The following is a 19,756-nucleotide window of genomic DNA, read 5'->3' as shown; positions in this document are numbered from 1 at the left end:
CTGCTCTCCTTTCTTTCCCCCCTCCTCTTTGGTTTTGTTTTTTTGTTTTGTGGTAGTCTGACCCTTGGTTATCATTACAGAACTATGGAGGTGCAATGAGACCCCCACTGAATGCTTTAGGTGGCCCTGGAATGCCTGGAATGAACATGTAAGCAAAATGCTATATTATCCTGTTTAGTAAAGTGTCCTATTTTTGGTCTTCGAAAGTCACACTAATTTGTAAAACAATTTATGCTCCTCGATGTCTGTATGAATGTTCTAAAAATGGACGAAAAATGAGCTGTAGTGTTTTCTTCATTTTCAGAACATATTCTCTGTGTTTTTCTTCCTTCCCTTGCAAACTTTTTTTTTTTCCATTTTCAGGCGCCGTAAATGCCAACTTTTAGCCTGTTTCTTTTTTATTTTCATGTTTTATTTATCATAAAAATGAACCTTTTGTAAATAAGCACCTAGTTTCCATATAGTCTATACAAAAGTATGAGGAGGTGGCTGATGTCAGCACCATGATTTATCTCTATAGAAGTGAACAATAGAACATTGGTAACTGCATTTTAACAGATACATAGTGATTCCTAAAAGTGGAATTTTTCTTATTTTATAAATATATATGTGTCTTTGTTTTTCCTTTTGGGGGCCACTGTCAACACAGGAAGAATTCACTGTGGTAGTATCATCTATATTAAAGAACTTTCCATGGTAGAGGATGAATTTCCTTTTGAAAATTCAAGATGTGTTTAGATAAGGTGTAAACTAACAGTTTTGTTTTATTTTTCTGAAAAGGCCTTTCAAGCCCATGGAAAGTAGGTTGTTTCTATCAGCCAATATAATACCGTTTGTTAAGGAATTTTTATTTGTTTTCATTATTTAATGAAACTTGCCCTCAAAGTTTCCTATAGTGAAACTTTCACCAGGTGCTTATAGTGACTGATTAATTCACTAGAGAATCAGTTCCATGATGTGGCTTAAAGAAAGCTTACCAGAAATGATGAAAATGTTTAATATCAGGTTGTGGGTAGTCTCCTCTAATGTATTTCCCATCAGTCCATGTTTTGGTCACTTACATATCAAGTTAAACAACTCTGCCATCACTTAATGGCATTTAATACTGTGAGATAAGCTCATTTGATGTACACAGGGATTTTTTTTTTAAGTTTCTAAAACCATTTTCATGGAAAGCAATTTTGTCTGAAATAGAAAATAGGTTAATAGGTGGGTATCAGCCAGACTCAAAACTAACAGAACAAGGGGAAAAAGTAGGTCAAATTTTCCTATCACGTCTTTGCACTTTTAAAGTAAAAATGGATAGACATGAAATCTGACTTTTCTTAAATTCCTCAAAGGCTTACCTTTATTAATGGTTGCTACAAAAAAAAGTGAGTGACATTTTGTGCTTATATCAAAAGCTGAAAATCTTACCAATAGGATTTAGATATATATATAATTTGCCTACCTTTGATTCTGACTTTAAAATGCAGTAGCTTTTAAGGAATATAATTTTGAATACTGCGTATACGTGTAAGGAGTGTACATTTTGAATACTATGAACAGCCCAGAATTATCATTAAATGTTAAGAATGTATCTAATATCATTTTGTATTATCACTTATAATTATAATTAGAGTCTATATAAAATCATGAGACTCAGCTGCTTTAAATTATCTACTTCCTTTTTTTTACATACACTTAAATAGAATTAAATATGGGTATATTTAATTCCATAATCTATGGAAACTAAAAATATGGCTGAAAATTTTAATATGATTATTTTTATTTGAATTTGGGTTTCTCATTTAAATATATGCAGATACTTTAAAATGATTTTATTGTATAATATTTTTCTACTTATATAGTTTCTGGTTTCTAAGGAAACTTTCAGCCTTACAGACTCAGATTTCCATTATTTGTTACTATTGACTTATTTGAGGTCATAAATCATTTTCAGTTTCTATAAATTTGGATTCCTTCAAGGACATTGAAACTGTAAATATTTACTTATTTACATTTATAAATATTTCCCTCTGACAAGGAAAGTTCTGATCTACGGACAATCCAATTAGAGAAAATCATTCTTGTATTGATATTGGCCTCAACAAAGCAAAAGTGACATAATTTAAAGAGACATAAGTATATACATATATATTATTATCTCCATCGTACTCAATAGATTAAGCTTTATTGAAATTCATTTCAAAATTTATTATCTTTAAAAAAAAGTAAATATTACTGTGTTATGGCAATTAAGTATTTCTAACTGGTATTTGTCATTTTCTTCATGTCATTTTTATATGTGTTGAGTAACTTAAAAATGAAAGGAAAAGACATTATAGTAGTGGTACCTTAAGCTATGTTTTTAACAGTCTAAGATACTTATGTGTTGGATCAGGAGGGACTTGCCAGAGAATCATTATCTGGAGGAGTATTTTTTTAGCTTATCACTTTTTCTTGTTTTCAATGAAAGCATAATGACAATGAAAATACCAAACCCTGGTCACTAAAGTAATTAAATACTGTATTCTAACTAGCAGCTATATCTCTTTATTGAAGAATAAACCATTTGGAACAAAATTTTAATAATTTTGTTGTTTAAAAAAACAGTGGTCACCTCCCAAAAACTGGTTATTCTGATATAATTTTACATTTTCATGCTGTAAACTCGGGATAAATTATACTTAGTGTCATCTAAAATTAAATAGTAGTGTACTTTTATTGTTTCTATAACTAGTATATCTTTAGAAGTAAAAACTTAATATCAAGTTTAGTAATTTAAAGTAGAGTTTACAACAACAGTTACAAAATAAATATTTTCAAGTGCATTATAGATTATTTTTCAAAGGAAACTATATTTCTAAATTAACTACATTTTTACACATTTCCAAAGAATTTAGAATTTAGCATTAAAGCACTTCTAATGCAACATTGTATACATTGGTATTTTATAGAAACTAAGAGGACAAAGGATTTCAAAGGATCGAGACCTTCTTATTTTAGATTATATCCTATAATTATAAAGTTTATATATTTATTATCTTGAAATAAAATGACCATGAATTACAGAAGAAAAGATAATTTTTCTCTATGATAATCATGGTTGCTTTGATTTCATCACATCCACATACCCTTACCAAGAAATATAGACTTCTTTTAAATTCCATTTTCCTCTTTATTTTTAAATGAGACTAACCTTATTCTACTTCAAACTAATCTAGTATAGAAATTTTCAGTCAAGCTAATGCCTATGTTATAGTTTGTAGATAATTTTCTTGATAATACTGATAACCCTCAAATGTAGTAGGAATTACTGAGCTTAAGTAGTTCTAATAGAACTACTCAGTACTATAACTCCCACTTTACTTAGCATTTATTCTGGAACTTAAAATGTTTTACAACACAATGGTTATGTTAGGGAAAATTTAACTTATCCTTATGAATACTTAACCTGTTATAGTAAAATGTAATTTAATGTGAAATACTGCAATTAGATTATTGTTTGTCAAATAATTGAAATGCATAAAAGGGAATTTATGTTACTTATGAATTCAATATTTAATTTAATGTTATTGAATTATTATTTACTTATTTAATTCAGGAAATATTCATTTTAATTTAATTTAGCATGTTAATTTAACACCGAACAAATTTTAAAATGACAAATATTTTATTATTTTTAATATATCTTATTCATACAGTTCTTATTTAAACATAACATTTTTAAATTATGCAATCATTCTATAACATCACTGTATACAAATTTTTGCCATGATTTGAATATAGAATATTTTTATATTGTTTTAAGATGAATGTTTCTCAATTTCTGTACCGTGTTTTATTTGACATCAAACAAGTCATGTCGATTAACATTAAACGCGTCAAATGTTTTACCTGATCAACAGGTATCCTGTTTTACCTCAGTTTCTGTCCATTAGGATGTTGACTCCAATATGTAAAATCATCTTTCTAAAGTGTTACAGTAATTAATTGTGAAATCATCATCATCACTATCATCATCTTAGAGAAGCAATAATTTCCAGACTATACAAGTGCCCCTTCACCTTTTTCCTGTGTACAACATTTCAGCCAGGTTCCCTCTGACATCTTATTTTCCCCTTTCTTTCCTCAAGCATAACTGGGAAAACTTGTACTTGGATGTTCTAATAGAGCCCAAGGACAGAATTTTATGCTCTTCCCTGCTGTTTACTTTCCTGGGAAATCCCAAAATAAAATTAAAAACAGTTCTAAATATTTCAAACAAACATGGGTAATACAGCTAATTTGGACAGCCTCTACCTAACATTTAGAACCTAAGGTTTAAGGTTTCCTAGAATAAAAATCATGAGACTTTTTTTTTTTTAATTTAAAATGATCAGTTTTTTTCACTGTGATTAGAAGGAAAAGAGAATTTTTTTCATTTTATTTATTTATTTTATTAAATATTATTGGGGCAAAATTGATTAATAAAATCAAGTAAGTTTCAAGTGTACAATTCAACAGTATGCCATATATATTTTGCATTGTGTGTTTACCACCCAAAGTTAGATTTCCTTCCATCACCAAATATTTGACCCCTTTCACCCCTATCCACTCCTCCCTTCCCCATTTCCCTCTGGTAACCACTAATCCACAGTCTGTGTCCATGAGTCTCTGTTTGAATTTGAGTGACTCTAATTGCAGAGGACTCGCTGACAGTATTTATCAGGCAGTATTTATTCAGGTATACTTAATACTTAAGTATGAGGACAATAGACCTTTTTGATTTAATTAATTAGGCATTGATTTTGTTTTAAAAGCTCTATGTCCTTTTAAGCTGTGGAACACAAATCATTCTCCTCTACCCTAAAATGAAGTAATGTGTTGACATACATTGGCATGGGTTACCTGCTATTTTTTCCAAGATTTACGCAGGCCACTGTATTGAACTACAATTATTAAAACAAAAAATATGACTTCCTTGTTTAACAGTAACTAAACTCTCAATAGTGCTAAAAGACAGATTGATATATAAATGTATAATGTAATGTGTGATCGTCTGTGATTTTTTTGAAAAGGGGCAAATTTAGACACATTCTATGTACATTTATTTGTGTCTTAAAAAGAGCAATCACTTTTTATATATTGATATGTTATAAATAATTTTATTTTCATTTTGAATGAGATACAGCTGGCACTTATATTGATGCCTCAAGATTATGGTTTAGAGTACTTATTTTGTGAGTACTCTTTACTCTAAAACTGTGTTTTCATAATAATTTAGGTATATATATATTTACTGCTATAGGTGATTACTACTTTTAGTGGTTATTATAATAATTGAACTTAATATTAAAATAAAACTGGGCTTACTAAAACTAATTTAATTTGGAAAGAAAATTACTTCATGAAATGATAAAATTTTTTGGTTTAAGAAAATAAAAAGCTGTAAAAAGGTATAAAGAGTATAATTCTATTGTTGAACTAGAACTGCATGGTAACTTAATTATGTTACTATTTTATAATTTTTATTACTTATTGTGAAACATTCAAAGCATAGGTTAAAATTTCATTTATTGTATTTTCTTGTAGGGGTCCAGGTGGTGGTAGACCTTGGCCAAACCCAACAAATGCCAATTCAGTGAGTATATGTATTTTTTAAAATTTTCTTTGTACTTTTTAGCATTTAACAACAACAAAAATCTGTTGCTTTTGAAAGCCCTGCAGTTGGTTATATTAACCTTTTTTAAAAAGTAATCATTCGCAAATGTATTGTATATATATATTTTAAACATGCATAATTGTATATATATATTTAAACATGCATAAAAATGCATAATTTTTGAAATTATGTAATTTTTTATATCAATGTTTAATGTAAACATGCATTCTGTGTAGATTAACAGACTTTGAAAATAAAGAAAGTATGATTTATAAATACGATTTAAGGATACAGTAACCTATATTTTTCATAAAATGTATTTATTTTAAAAAAGATTTGATTTTCTAAAATAACTATAATAATTGCTAAATTGCCAGATAAGATCAATCTCAGTCAGAGTTATGATGTTTCTGTACTAGTTACACCTAGGTTTCCTCTCTTTTTGCCCCAAGAAGCAAGTATACATTTTCCTTGTGCCTGTGGGCTGAATTGCCAACCTTACACATCTATCTATGTATTTGACATCCTGAGAATTTTTCTTACGTATTTTGTGGCAGTGATTTGATTGCACAAATATTTTTTTTCTTCAGTAATGTCACATAAATATATGCACAGGTTGAAATTCAGCTTACAATCTTAAAATTAATAGTATTTTAATTTAATGGTCCTGGAGATGTTTTTCCTTCTTGACTTTGAAATCTTGAGTTCTTCAATATATGGGAGAGGTCTGCTGTGTACACATGTATAGTGTGTGCATGCACAAAGGTGCCTGAGTCAAGGGAGACACTAGGGAGCTGAAATACAGCTTGTGTTCCACTTGTGAAGTCTGTGAATATCTGCCCAGAAGGGATGCCTTTTGCAAATATACATAAGGATACTTTCATTGGCTAGCAGTGACCTTAATGCTAAATAAACATGAAATTATCCAGTGTTTAGGGTTAATTTAAGCTTCAAGATTTAAAGTGAGTTATGTATGATATAGGAAGAATCATCCTAAATACATCTATTATAAAGCAGAAATCACTTTCTTCTCAATCAAGCAATAGTCATATTTCTAGGGGAAAAATTAGTTTATATTATCTGCCTCTCAGTTTCAATAGCTATGACACTGGCTTATTAAATTATATGGGGTGGAGAAATTGAGGATGTTGTTTCTCTTTGGGTCTTCAATGTACTATTTAATCTCGACAAATCTTTCTAAGATATTGTTTCGTCAGATTATGTTATAATGTGAATATATTCATTCTTCTAAAATTTTTTGTTTGCTTATTGCTTTTGAAGAGTTCACATTTCTATTTGCTTCTTGCTGTATGCCTTTCAAATTCATTCAAGATTTCATTTTAAAAAGGCATCTGCCTAAGCTCAAAATACATTTCTTTCAACTCCCTATTAAAGTATCCGTAAAGATACAGAAAAAAAAAATGTTTTTATAACACTGAAAATTCTGACTATTACCAGAATCTGGAAAGAATTTCTATTATCTGCATGATTGATGCAACAGAATTTAAAAAGCACAATCGATCGCTCACCTTACCTGTGTAAGCCTTCCCACGTAGGAGCATGAAGATTCTCTCTTCTCTCACTGTCAGCTCAGCCAGCCACCCCTCTACGGCCTATTGCAGGCAACCGGAGCACAATTCACACCTGCCACTGCCCACCTCCTACAGTACCTCCTTTTATACATTCATCTAGAGACTCTCCCCCAGAAGCCACTTAGGAGTGTGGGCAGAACTTGATATTGAGGTTGGCGCATTGTGTACCTAGTGGGTATACTATCCAACTAGGAACATTAGATAGAGGCAGAGATGAGGGGAGAGTTTTGCATTCTGATGATTTTTAGTTTTGGGCATTCTATCTCTTCAAGATTTTATAGAGCCAAACACTGTGGATAGGAGAATGCACTGTATCGGGTCAGCAGCTCTGCATTATTTTGGACCTGGAAAAAATGAGGAATTACAATAGGAGCTGTGCACATCAAACTGCTGTCCAGTGGTCAATCTGAATATGGGCATTTGACCAGTACGCATGTGGGCAAGTAATGGAGTTGAAAGCAATCCCTTCTGTTAATATATACTACATATGGGTACATCTCCCCGAGCTTAAATAATATGAATAAGAAAAGAAGTGGGGGAAGGCCTATAATTTTCTCTTCAGAAAGAGAAAGCAGTCATTATCCTGAGCACAGAAAGGAAAAGCATTCCTCTGAAAAAGATTTATTATGAGAACAAGAAAAAAATAATAGAAAACTGATGACTTTTTATCAAAACATAGGGTTTACATGAAACCAAGCAAAAAATATTAAAAAGGATTTTTTTCCCTAAATACCATTGATTACATTGTAGTGACAAATTATCTGTATTAGTTTGAATTCCAAGTTCCTTAGACTACTTGTACTAAAATTAGAAACACGTTTCATTTTGTATCAATACTGTAAGTCTCTGACTCCTCAGGGCAGTATATTAGGTGGTTGTTTTTTTCTTTGCTGTTTTCAAATATGTTTTATATACTGGTTTTTTCCTTTAAATGTTTGTATTGATTTGACTTCAAATTTACAGAAAACTTGCAAGAATAGTACAAAGAATTCCCATACACCCTTCACCCAGATTCTCAAGTGTTAAACTTTTACCACATTTGCTTTAGGATTTCCTCTTTCTGCATGTACATATATTTTTCCTAAATTATTTAAGTTTTATTTAAATCATGGGCCTTTATCCCCATACTCTTTGGTGTTTGTTTCCTAAAACCAAAGACATTATCTTTCATAACCATAGTGTAAGGATCAAAATAAAATTAGTTTAGATGTAATGCTACTTTCTAATCTGCAGACCTTATTCAGATCTCACCAATTGTCCCAGCAATGTCTTTTGTAACTTATTGTACTGTTGAATCCATCTGTCATGTCTCTTAGTCTCCTTTAATCTGGAACAGTTCCTCAAATTTTCTTTGTCTTTCTTAACCTTGCAATTTTGTTGAATGCAAGCCAGTTATTTTGTAGAATGTCCCATAATTTGGTTTTGTCTGATGTTTCCTCATAATTTGAGTCAGGTTATGCATATTTGGCAGGAATAACACAGAAGTAATTTTGTGTTTTTCTCAGTGCATTATTTCAGGAGGCATATGATGGTGATCTGTGCCATTACTTGTAATTTTAATTTTGATTATTTAGTTCAGGTGGTGCTTGTCAGGTTTCTCTACAGTAAAATTCCTCTTTTTCTTTTGTAATTATTAAATTGTAGACACATGCTTTCAAACTACAAGTATCCTCTTTCTCCTCATACTTTCATCTGCTACCTTTTGTATCCATTGATGATTCTTGCTCAAATTGTTTTTTTACTAAATTGGTTGCCAAATGGCTGTTTTCTAATTCTGTATTTCCTTCACCATTTATTAGTTCATTTTCTACTATGTTAATGAGTTTTTCTTTCTTCTCTATCTATTCATTCATCATTTATTCATGTATATCAGATGTACTTGTGGATTCATATTTTATTCACTATGTTTTTTGATGCTAAAATCATTCCAGATTTGGCCAGTAGGAACTCCTTCGGTCTGTATCACTTATCCTTTCGACCTGTCTCCATTATTCTTTGAGCACTTTGAAGCTTACTTATATTTTCCCAGCCTTAGCCTTAGAAACAGCCATTCTTTGAGGAGTCCTCATTCCTTTTAGTGGAGAGTGATATTTAGAACCTGTCAAAGTAATACAGCTTATAGACCTTTTAAACCAACAGAAGTAGGATATAGACGTATGTATATATACATACCCCCACACATCTATATCTTTCTGTATCTATGTATATTAAAAGTACGACTACATATGAATGCCTCAATTTCAATCCAACACAACAGAGTTTATTCTAGTCTTTCTGCTTTCTGTTTTTTCTCTTTGTAACTCCTTTGAAAGTGAGAAATCTGCCTACCATTATCTGAAATATATTTATTTATTTGCTTACTCTTTATCCAGAGTTTTGTTATATAAAAGTGTTTTTGATCAAAAATTATCAAAAAATGACCCTTTTACATAGCAGTAGGGGAAGCATTTTAAGGACAAACTCATATTTTTAATTTGAAATAAAAGTAAGATTTTGTACTTTTTAACTTCCTTCAACCTGGGCATTATAGTATTGGCCTCATTCTTATTTGGAAGTTTATTTACAAATCTACCAACTATTTTGTTTAATATTTTTCACAAGAAACTGTCCACCTGAGTTTACAGCAAGTTCTAATAATTAAGTAATAAATATCTGTGTTGAAAATATCCTAATTGTCTTTGTCTGGAGCCACTTTTAATTAGAAGGTACAGAAAACAAACAAACTAGGCTCATATTAAAAGAGAATATTACTGGATCATGTATATGAAAAGTCCAGATATTCATTTGCTTGTTGGCACATTTGGTTCTAAGAATTCAAATAACATCATCAGAACCCTATTCACTGCTTACCTTTGTTCCCCTCATCAAAGCAAGAAGGCTGCATAAAGCTCCAGATTTATCTCCTTACGGCTCCCAGATAAGCACAAAAGAGCACAACTCTTTATCAGTTAAGCACCAGTAGTGGGAGTAACTAATTGAACTGGATTTGCTTAGCTCGATCATATGCTCATTCATGGAGCAGTAATGACCAGAGGATACATGCTCTTTTGGCCAGACCAAGATCACATGCCCACTCCTTGAGCCCTACCCATGATACATGGGAAAATAAGGGAGGTGTGGTTTCAAAAAAAAAAATCGAAGAATTGTTATCAAAAGAAAGAATAAGCAAAAACAATATAGGATAAGCACATATTCAATATAGCATTATATTCATCAACTCACTAGCTTGACAGGAAAAGAGGAAACTCACTTACGGAAAAAAATGAGCATCTATTATAGTGATCGAGCCTAAGTGAATACAAATATCTTACTCCAAATAAGCTCTGCTCTATACAAATAATACTCATTGAAAAAAAAAAAGCACTGAAAGATAATAGAATATTTTCAACTTTGCACTGACACAGATAATGTCTTGATGTTCCCATCCTTATTTCTAGTAACCCTGTGCTTATGAAGTAGTTTTAAACTTCACACTTGAAAGAAGCTACTTAGGTAAAATATTAGTAATCATTTCATAAAAACAAGGCCAAAAACCTCTAGTGACTCTGCTCTACCCGCTATCACAACAACACAGTCTTATAGATTAGAAGTCAGAATATTTCAGAATATTTGGATTCTCATCAGGACTCTTGAATTATCTGTCTGGCTTAACCAGACAATATATATAGCCCTTAATTTTCTCATAAGTTAAATAAAGGATGCTTCTAGTTCCATGATTCTAATCTCCAGCTCTGTGATTTCGTTTAGCTTCTACATCTGCATTTTTATCTTTTATTTCATGTTAATAGCTATTTTATATGGAGTATGGGCGAGGAGTAGAGGGAGGAGGTTGATTACATTGGGAAGAATCTGGACACTAGAGTTAGAGAAAAGCTTGGACAAAAATAAAGAGAAGGGGAGATGCAAAAAACACTTGAGGAAAAATTATCAGAGTATTAGGGAGGATAGAGTATTTGTGAATTATTTGGGATTGTTAAAGTGTTATAAAGCTGAAAGAAGTAAAAGGGGACCATGACGTGTACAGGGCTTTGAATGTTGAGATATCTGGAATTTATCTTCTATGCAGAAGAGAACTATAGTTTAGGAAGATAGTATATAACATGGATACAGTAGGGAAACAAAATTAGAAGATTCTAGTAATAGGCTTTATAAAATGTTGTCAGAGCCTAAGGTGAAGTGGTGGTGAAAGGAATAGTGCAGATACATTTCACAAATAGAATCAAAAACACTTGGTGACCTGTTAGATTTGGGGATAAAGAGGAGGAAAGGTTGAAAGTAATTTCAAATGTTTGAATCCAGGTATCAAGGAAACTAGTAGGAACATAGAAGAAACACGTTTAGAGGGTAGACAGTGAGCTTTGTTTATGGAATGTTAAATTTGAAGTATTTGTAGCATACCACCTCCAATTCTTCCACAGTGCCTAAAAGCTTATTTCTATAATGGTCCTTAACATGTTATGTTATGATTTAGATCTATAACATTCAACCTCTGCTGAATCCTCACAGATGCTTGGCCAGCAGTTTCTTACTCTTCCTTAGTTAGCTACCTTTTCTGTTCTCACTATCTTTGGCCCCTTCTCCCTCAGCTAAAATTGTTTTATACTTTACAGAGAAAAAAGAAAAAAGACCATCAGACTCAAATTTCTTCAGATTCTATCCTTCACCTCCAATATTATCAGACCTTTAGTCATCTTTTTTCCTCTTATCTCAGAAAAAGATATGTTCTTTTTTTTTTTTTCAATGCTAATCCTTTTATTCTCTTTATTTCACCTCTTGTTGCTTTTTCATATCTTGCTCATTCATTCTTCCAAAGCAGTCTTAAGTCTATACCTTTCCATTGACTGGAACGGTCCTTGTATGCTATGCCAACGAACAAAATCTCAAAAGAACCTTAAACCCCTAATTTTTCATTCCTCTAGTATTGGGAGATGGTAGCTGATTAAAAACAAAACAAAACAAAACAAAACAAAACAAAACAAAACAAATACTCTCAACCTTTCCCGAGTCTCAAAACACCATCCCATGTCTCTCACACTTTCACTCCCTCACCATCATTCTACTAGACAATGAATCCTTTGACCTCGTCTTTTTCATTACTATATGTAGTGATACAGTATCTAAAATGTAGCAGGTAATCCTAAGATTTACTGAATTGACTTCTTCACAGTTTCATTTCTTATGAAAGTTCTATTCTGAAGGTTACCAACCAAATACAATAACTTATTTTCTGTCCTCATCATACCTATCTTCTGAAATATTTGACACCTTGGTTTTGTCTTAGTTTATTTTCTTCATTTTAATAATGTTTCTTTATTTTTCCATATTCGTATTAACATATTTCTTCTTATTGTTTATTCTTATATGTGTCACAAAAAGATTGAAAGGCTTGAGCCTGACAGTGCTCAAAATAAGTCCAGTTTAGGTATTTCTAGATAAGATACACTTACTTCCTGTGTCTTAAAAGTCTAATTTGCTTGACTTTTGTAAGATATTTTCTCCTGATTTTCCTCCAGTCACATTATTCACCTTTCTCAGTGGTAATGTTCTCTAATTCCAATCCTGGACTTTTTTTTTTTTTTTTAATTGTTTCATTGTTTTGTCTTTTTTTTTTTTTTTTTTTTTTTTTTTTTTTTTTTTTTTTTTTTTTTTATGTTCTCTAATTCCAATCCTGGACTTTTTTTTTTTTTTTTTAATGTTTTCATGTGGTTTCAACTATTACAAAATCTACTTACATCCTAGATCAAGTACTGTGCCCAGCACAAAATGGAAATGTATTCAAATGAAGCTGTATCTCTAGTCCTGATCTCTAATAAGTTTTAGACCTACCTATATTTCTAAGTATCTGTTGATCAACTCTGCCTCAATGTCTGCTAGTGCCTTCGAGTTCAACATGTTAGACACTTCCCCAGATTTCTCCCCCTTCCTGAATTCCCTGTATATAATAAATTAGAAGCACTATCATCCACCCAGTTACCAAGTTGGAAACCTAGAAATTACCTTAATTTCTTCCTTCTCTTGTTCACCTCACCCAGTTGTCACCAAGTCCTGCTGTGTACATTTGGGAAAAGTCTCTCAAATTTTCCTACTCCTACATATCTTAATCAGCACTGCCTAAAAGCCTCTTTCTCATCTCCTGCCTAACTTTTTACAATAGTCTCCTAACTTGTATTTATATTACATGATGCCTCTAGAGCTATCTGACTAAAACATAAATTTAAACATGTTTCTTTAAAACCTGTGACTCCGTATTTCCTACAGCATAAATCATTCACAGTCTGACCATATAGCCTCATCATTTATTGCAGCCCCATGTCTCATACTGCAACAGCTGTATAAAATTACATAACCATTTTCCTAATAAACTTTGACATTTCTTTCCTTCTTTCCCTCCTTCCTTTCTCCTCCTCCTCCTCTTCTCTCTTTCTTTCTCTCTCTCAAATGCTGTTCCTTCTTTTTTGTTTTTCTAGTGGGTACCCACTGTCTATAAGTCCCAGCTCAAATATATCTTCTGTATCTACATAACACTTCCACTTACATTGTTATATTTTATGTCTCTCACACTAGGCCATCAGATACTGCTGGTAACTTTCAAGAGTGCATATTCAGTAAAATGCTGGGTAGGGAGTCCAAATGCTTCTTTTCTTTTAAAGAGGGCATCAAAGAATATGAAGTAGGAACAGTGAATATAAGGCAAAATTAAAGAGCTTGACAGGGCAAAACGGAAAGAAAATGAACAACTAGATGAGATAAATTTTTTAAATGTTTATTATATTTAACTGTGAAGGAGCCATGAAGAGGAAGAAATTAACAATATAAAAGGATCAATGACTTAGAAGAAATGGGATCATCAGGAAGGGCTAGCTTTAGAAACAAAGATTTTTTTTTCCTACCTGAGATGAGTGGGTAAATATTTAAATCTATAAATAATGGAGTATTGAGCTAAATATGAAAGCATAGTAACAATTTGATGCCTTTAATGTATGACAGAAGGGCAAAACACCAACTCAGGATGGTATAACCATCATGAAAGCCAGCTCACAAGTGTCAGTTGGTAAATATTGAGGAATTTTGTGAGCTAATTATTAAATCATTGGTAGCTTAAATCTGCCACATGAGAAAACACCACAGAAATTGGCTATGCATTGGGGCTTCTTCCCCCTGACTTTGCTGAATTTACTGGCATACTACAAGAATGCTTCCGGGATTCCATAAAGACTGAGCCAAAATACTGCCACATATTAGTGAAGACCAGGTTAAAGTTAGATAATGTTATGTTTTGGACCCTGTCAAGCTTGTTTTGTGTTTCTCTCCAGGAAATCTTTACTGTAAAACAGAAAAGGTACCTAGGAAGTGACCAAAGAGGTGAAAATTAACAAAGTAAGCTTTAGGATAATGAATTTAAGAAATAAATTGGAGAATTTAAGAAATAAAATAGAGAAATAAAATGCTGACAGTGGCATGGGAAGGGGAAGAGGCAATTTAGTAGGAAAATAATAGGTAAATAATGGCCTTAGTAAACATGGAGGAACTGTGATGGGAAAAGATTCTGGGTGAAATATAGAATAATTTTTGTGAGCATCATGAAGAATGAGAAAGAGATCAGGCAAGGGAGCTGTTTAGATCTCTGTATAAAGAATTCAAGTTGTGGTCATTTTCATAAATGGAAGAGAGGAGAGTATATTGTAAATTAAAGAAAGATAGTAACGCGTATATTCCAAAGATCTAAAGGGTGGTTAGAGTGTATCTTGAAGTTGCTATGATTGTTAAGAATGATTGTAGACAGTAGAGAGAGATGGAAGACCATGAGCCAGGTGCTAAAGTTAGAGGGAGATAAAAATAGGCACCAATAGATAAGTTGATCATATGGAGAGCACGTGTTTAAAATAAGAAGTAGAGGATTGATGAACTCGAGGGGGCCCAATAGAGCGATGTTGTATTCATTCACCGAATTGAGCAAATGTTTCCTGGCTAGTGCTCATAGTAGAAGTCATCCTCATCACTGATGCTGGGCACTCTGGTAATGGCCATCTACAGTCCTGAGTCACTCATAGGCAGACCAGCCAAGGGCCTCAGAGACATATGGTCTGTGCTTAAGACAAAGTAAGACCAAACAATGAGGAGAGACTTTTCAAATAACTTAATATTAATTATTTCCCCTAAATCAATCAAAGAATTATTCACCAATGGAAAATCATAATTTTGTTGCACTTCCTTCTACTTACTTTATGGTTTCATATTATTCTTATGTTTAATTATATGGAAGATACTGGGGAGGAAGGAGAGTTTCAGGTACAAGCATTGTAATCTTTTCACTACTTTCAAGGTCTTCTTCTGGCCCTGACAGTCTGACTCCAAGAAGATAGTAATTTATTGGCTTTTTTCAGAATAAGGCAAAAATAATTCTTCTGGATGTACAGAATCTTCATGCAGTGAGCTAGTGAGCTTGTGTGAAGAAAGAAATGTTTGGGTTTAATTTTTTCTATTAATATTCACACTCAAGGGCTTAATTTTTTATCTGTTTTCTATTTTCTGTTTTTTGAATTATCATAGCAACGTTGTATTTATACTTTCTAATCACGAGAAAAGAGCTTGGTTAAGAGCTTGATTTGAAGGAAAAGAGGAAATTTGTTACCCATATCTGATCCCCACAAATTAGTAGTCTTTGGAGATTTACATTAACAAAATCTTTTGCATTTATTGTATTATTTTTCTTTTTATAGCTAATTAGAAAGGAAAGGGGGAAAGGTGAGGTCTATATATCAAGTATTGACCCACACTGTACTAGGCTGAAAGCTGTCTTTAAAAAAAAATAATAATGCATTTCAGAATACACATAAATTAGAAGTTGCCTCTATAAAGACTGCTAATTTGAAAAACTCTGGTTTCTGGGTTTTAGCTGCACAAATATATCTTTCTAATTACAGAATAAGTGTCATTAGTATCAAGCAGTGAGTACAATTGGCCTGAAACCGATGTTACTTGAAGCTGTAATTCTAAATTCCTCTTGACTAAAGTCTACTCTTTTTTGTAAATTCAAGATGATATTGCATTTATTGTTTTCTAGCACTCAGACAGTTATAAAGGACTTTATCCTTTACTATCCTTTGTGTTACATTTTAAAACTTGATAAAAGTTAGAAAATAAAATCATTTTAGGTCATTTTCCATACTGCCACATGAATCAAAATATTTATTTATTTTTGTCCTGTTCATATTCCAGATACCATACTCCTCAGCATCTCCTGGGAATTATGTAGTAAGTACTTTGGGGTTTGCTTGCTCATAAGAATTGATGTTACATTTTATTTGGGCAATGAAATAGTTGTCCAGATGTTAAGAAGAGCCCCTGTATATTGGCCAAGAAGTGAACATCTGATTTGTATTGAGTTGTTTTGTCTGCCAACCTCAGTACATATGTTGATGTTCATTAGTGAAACAGTTATCAATCTGGCCAAGATCACCCTGAGTACTGTGTCTTACTTCAGCATATGTTTCTGTAAACCAGTACAATGCACTCTGTCCAATCATGAAGAAAGCCATCCCCACTTACACAATGATATGCTTGAATTTGCAGTTCTGCAGGAGAATAATCTATATACTCATTTCCCCATTCACCACACACATTAAATTCTCCCAGTCACAAAGGGAATCAGAGAGCAGAATAATGACTAGTAATTTGGGGGATTTTTTAGTTATGTTTTCATTCTTAGATATAGCCAACACATTTTTTCTACTTATTATTATTTAGTACATATTAAAATTTTTCAAGAATTCATACACACCTGAAGTCCAATTAGCAGGTTTTACAAGAGCCCTTGAATTTATAAATGACCTTTTAACCATTATGACATTATAATTCTTGCTACACCTCAAGGCCATCATAGAAGATAATTTATTATAATATTTAAGGGGAAATGCCTAAGAGAGAAGCAAGAATAAAATGGTAAAAGGAAAAATCTTTTCTAAAGAAATTTTCAGAAGTGGTGGCTAACCGAAGTAGGAAAAGAAGAGATCATTAAGCATTTTTACCTCCATAGAAATAGTGTTTTATTAACATAGTGAAAAGCACACCCTGCTTTAGACCTGTAAACTTAGTGTTCAAGGCATCCTTAAGGTATACAAGCTAAGAAAGTCATATTTTTTTATATACATTTTCTATGAAACAAAAATGAAAGTAAGAAAATTTTGGTAAAACCAATTTTTTCTTAAAATCATTTAAGAATAAACCCAATATATAGTTTTGTGAAATTATAGACATTTATTTGAATGGAAATTTAAGTTGCTTTTAAATAGAAAACATATGTTATTTGGAGTGATTAATGGGCTATGCCTACACATTCAAAATGAAGTGAAAATTTAGATACTTAATATTTATTTCAGTGTACATCTGAAAAATTCTAAAACCCATTTTCTGAATTACTCATTATGGTTGCCTGAAATTACTGAATTAAAGTTAGAAAATCCTAATCTCCATTTCAGGGTGATTGTGTAGCTGCAGCCTTAGTAACCCACAGCCTTAGTCAATATTGCCTCTCATTTCTAATTGATGTGATAGATGGTGGTACAATTAGTACCACTAGAAGAAAGAAATAGAATCAAAGTATTTTTAAACATATAAGTATATTCTGGTATTTAGCTTCTTATAAAAGCCACTGATACAAAATGTAAGAAAATACACACCTGAATTATTTCTGTTTTATAGATTTGTAACAGCAGTATTAAAAGGTTTCTCATTAACCTCTTTATACCTGACGTGATTAAGTCATGAATAATAAAACAGTGTTACAGGCTTATTGTTTTGAGAAATTTGTCAAAACAATTTCAACATATTTAAGCTAAATTACATTTTGCATAAGAATGAAATAATTATACATTTAAAGAAAATAAATTATGGAGAAAACATATTTCCTCTGTTATTTTCAAATTGGATTATTATAGAGAAAAGTCTAATTTTTCTTCTGTTTTTCCTTATATTGTTTAATGAAATGCCTTATTTTTACTGAAATTTTGTATAATTATTTAGGGTCCTCCAGGAGGTGGAGGGCCACCAGGAACACCCATCATGCCTAGTCCAGCAGGTATTGTAATCGAACTAGCCACATGGGCATTTGATTATTAGAATAAAATCACAAATAGAGAAATTGTTCTGAAAGTTAGTAGTATTCATTGTCTCACTAATGCATACAGAGTAGAGTTGAGATAGCAAGTAGGAGGAAAAAGTGTTCTTAAATAACTATTGTCTAATTACCTTAAGCATTTAGAAAATTCCTGTTGTGTGGATAACATATAATTAGGATGTAAATTGTGTTGATCTGTATGGTTGCCCAATAATTTATCTCACTAAAAGATTTTTTTGAAACTATAGAGAAGATCCAGATCTTATAACTTAGAAAAATTTTGCGTAAGTAATGCATGAAATACAGGTTTAATATACAAATCTATTATTTTGCTAAGATAGATGTAGATGTACTTACAATATTATTTACCCTACATATCTATAGGTATTTATTAGTTAGCTAATAAATATACTATACAGTGTGGAAAGGTTTTTTTATCTTCTAAATCAAAGTACCTCAATATTTTTATAATTACTTAATATAATTATTTTAAATAGCTTTATCCTTTCTTTTTGAGACTTTAATACAGACTATTAAATGTGTCGTGTCTTGAGGACTCTAACTGTGGCAGTTTACACTGGCACAGCCCCTCTAGAAAGTGCCCTGGCAACATGTATCAAGAGCCATGAAAAAGTTTATATTACTTGCCTCTATAATTCTACCACTGCAAATAATTAAAGATACAATCCAAGATTTGTGTAAAAGGATGCTTGTTATAGTCAATAGTGAGATAGTGCTCACCCTTCATATCACATCTAAGTTAGTGAAATTAATAAATTAATTTTTGTGCAGTATAATGTGGACATTAAAATTATTATCAAAGAATTTTTAATGACATGGAGAATAAATTGTTCATGATTCAATACAATATGATTACAATTTTATTTTAAAATATATATGACAGAAATCTAGAAAGTAGAAAACAAACAACTAGGCTAAGACTTTATCAGTGATAACTTCTGGGTAATGAACTAGATGGGACATTTTTATAATTAGAAAAAGTTCTTAATTATATCGTTCTGTTAAATTCATATGTTCTTAACTGGTTGAAATCTAAGATATATGGAAGCTTGAAATTAAATATCATTAATTATACCAATAAATAATAATTTTTAAGTTTTGAATCTTTAATTTCGAAAAGGCATAAATTTGATAATTAATGCAAAATTTTACTTTGCTCCACTAACTCTTTGAAATATATCATAAATATTTCATAGATCTCTGTCCTCAGAGCATCTTTATTGAAGTGAAACTGAGTTCTTTGAAAACAGAATTATGGAATTGAATATATTGCCCACATTTGCCATTTCTATATGGCGAAGTTTATTTATGAAGGTAGCATGCGATTAATAACACTTCACTCCAAGACTAAAAGAAATTTTTTGGAGAAACACTAAACTTTATAGGTGATAAGTAATCTGA

At 31.6% G+C, this 19,756-nt stretch overlaps 1 protein-coding gene across 2 annotated transcripts in view; it reads left to right on the top strand.

Annotated features, from left to right (window-relative positions):
* Positions 1–19,756, top strand: part of SSBP2 (single stranded DNA binding protein 2) — a 251,578-nt gene that overhangs the window by 210,527 nt on the left and 21,295 nt on the right. For both annotated transcript variants that reach the window (XM_006913192.3, XM_006913191.3), the window contains 4 exons: positions 81–148; positions 5,557–5,605; positions 16,438–16,473; positions 18,241–18,295. In XM_006913192.3, the coding sequence (XP_006913254.1) occupies positions 81–148; positions 5,557–5,605; positions 16,438–16,473; positions 18,241–18,295 (208 nt within the window). The remainder of the gene's footprint in view (positions 1–80; positions 149–5,556; positions 5,606–16,437; positions 16,474–18,240; positions 18,296–19,756) is intronic.

Source organism: Pteropus alecto, unplaced genomic scaffold (assembly GCF_000325575.1).
Source record: "Pteropus alecto unplaced genomic scaffold, ASM32557v1 scaffold20, whole genome shotgun sequence".
NCBI lineage: Eukaryota > Metazoa > Chordata > Mammalia > Chiroptera > Pteropodidae > Pteropus > Pteropus alecto.
This window is presented reverse-complemented; position numbering and strand designations above follow the sequence as displayed.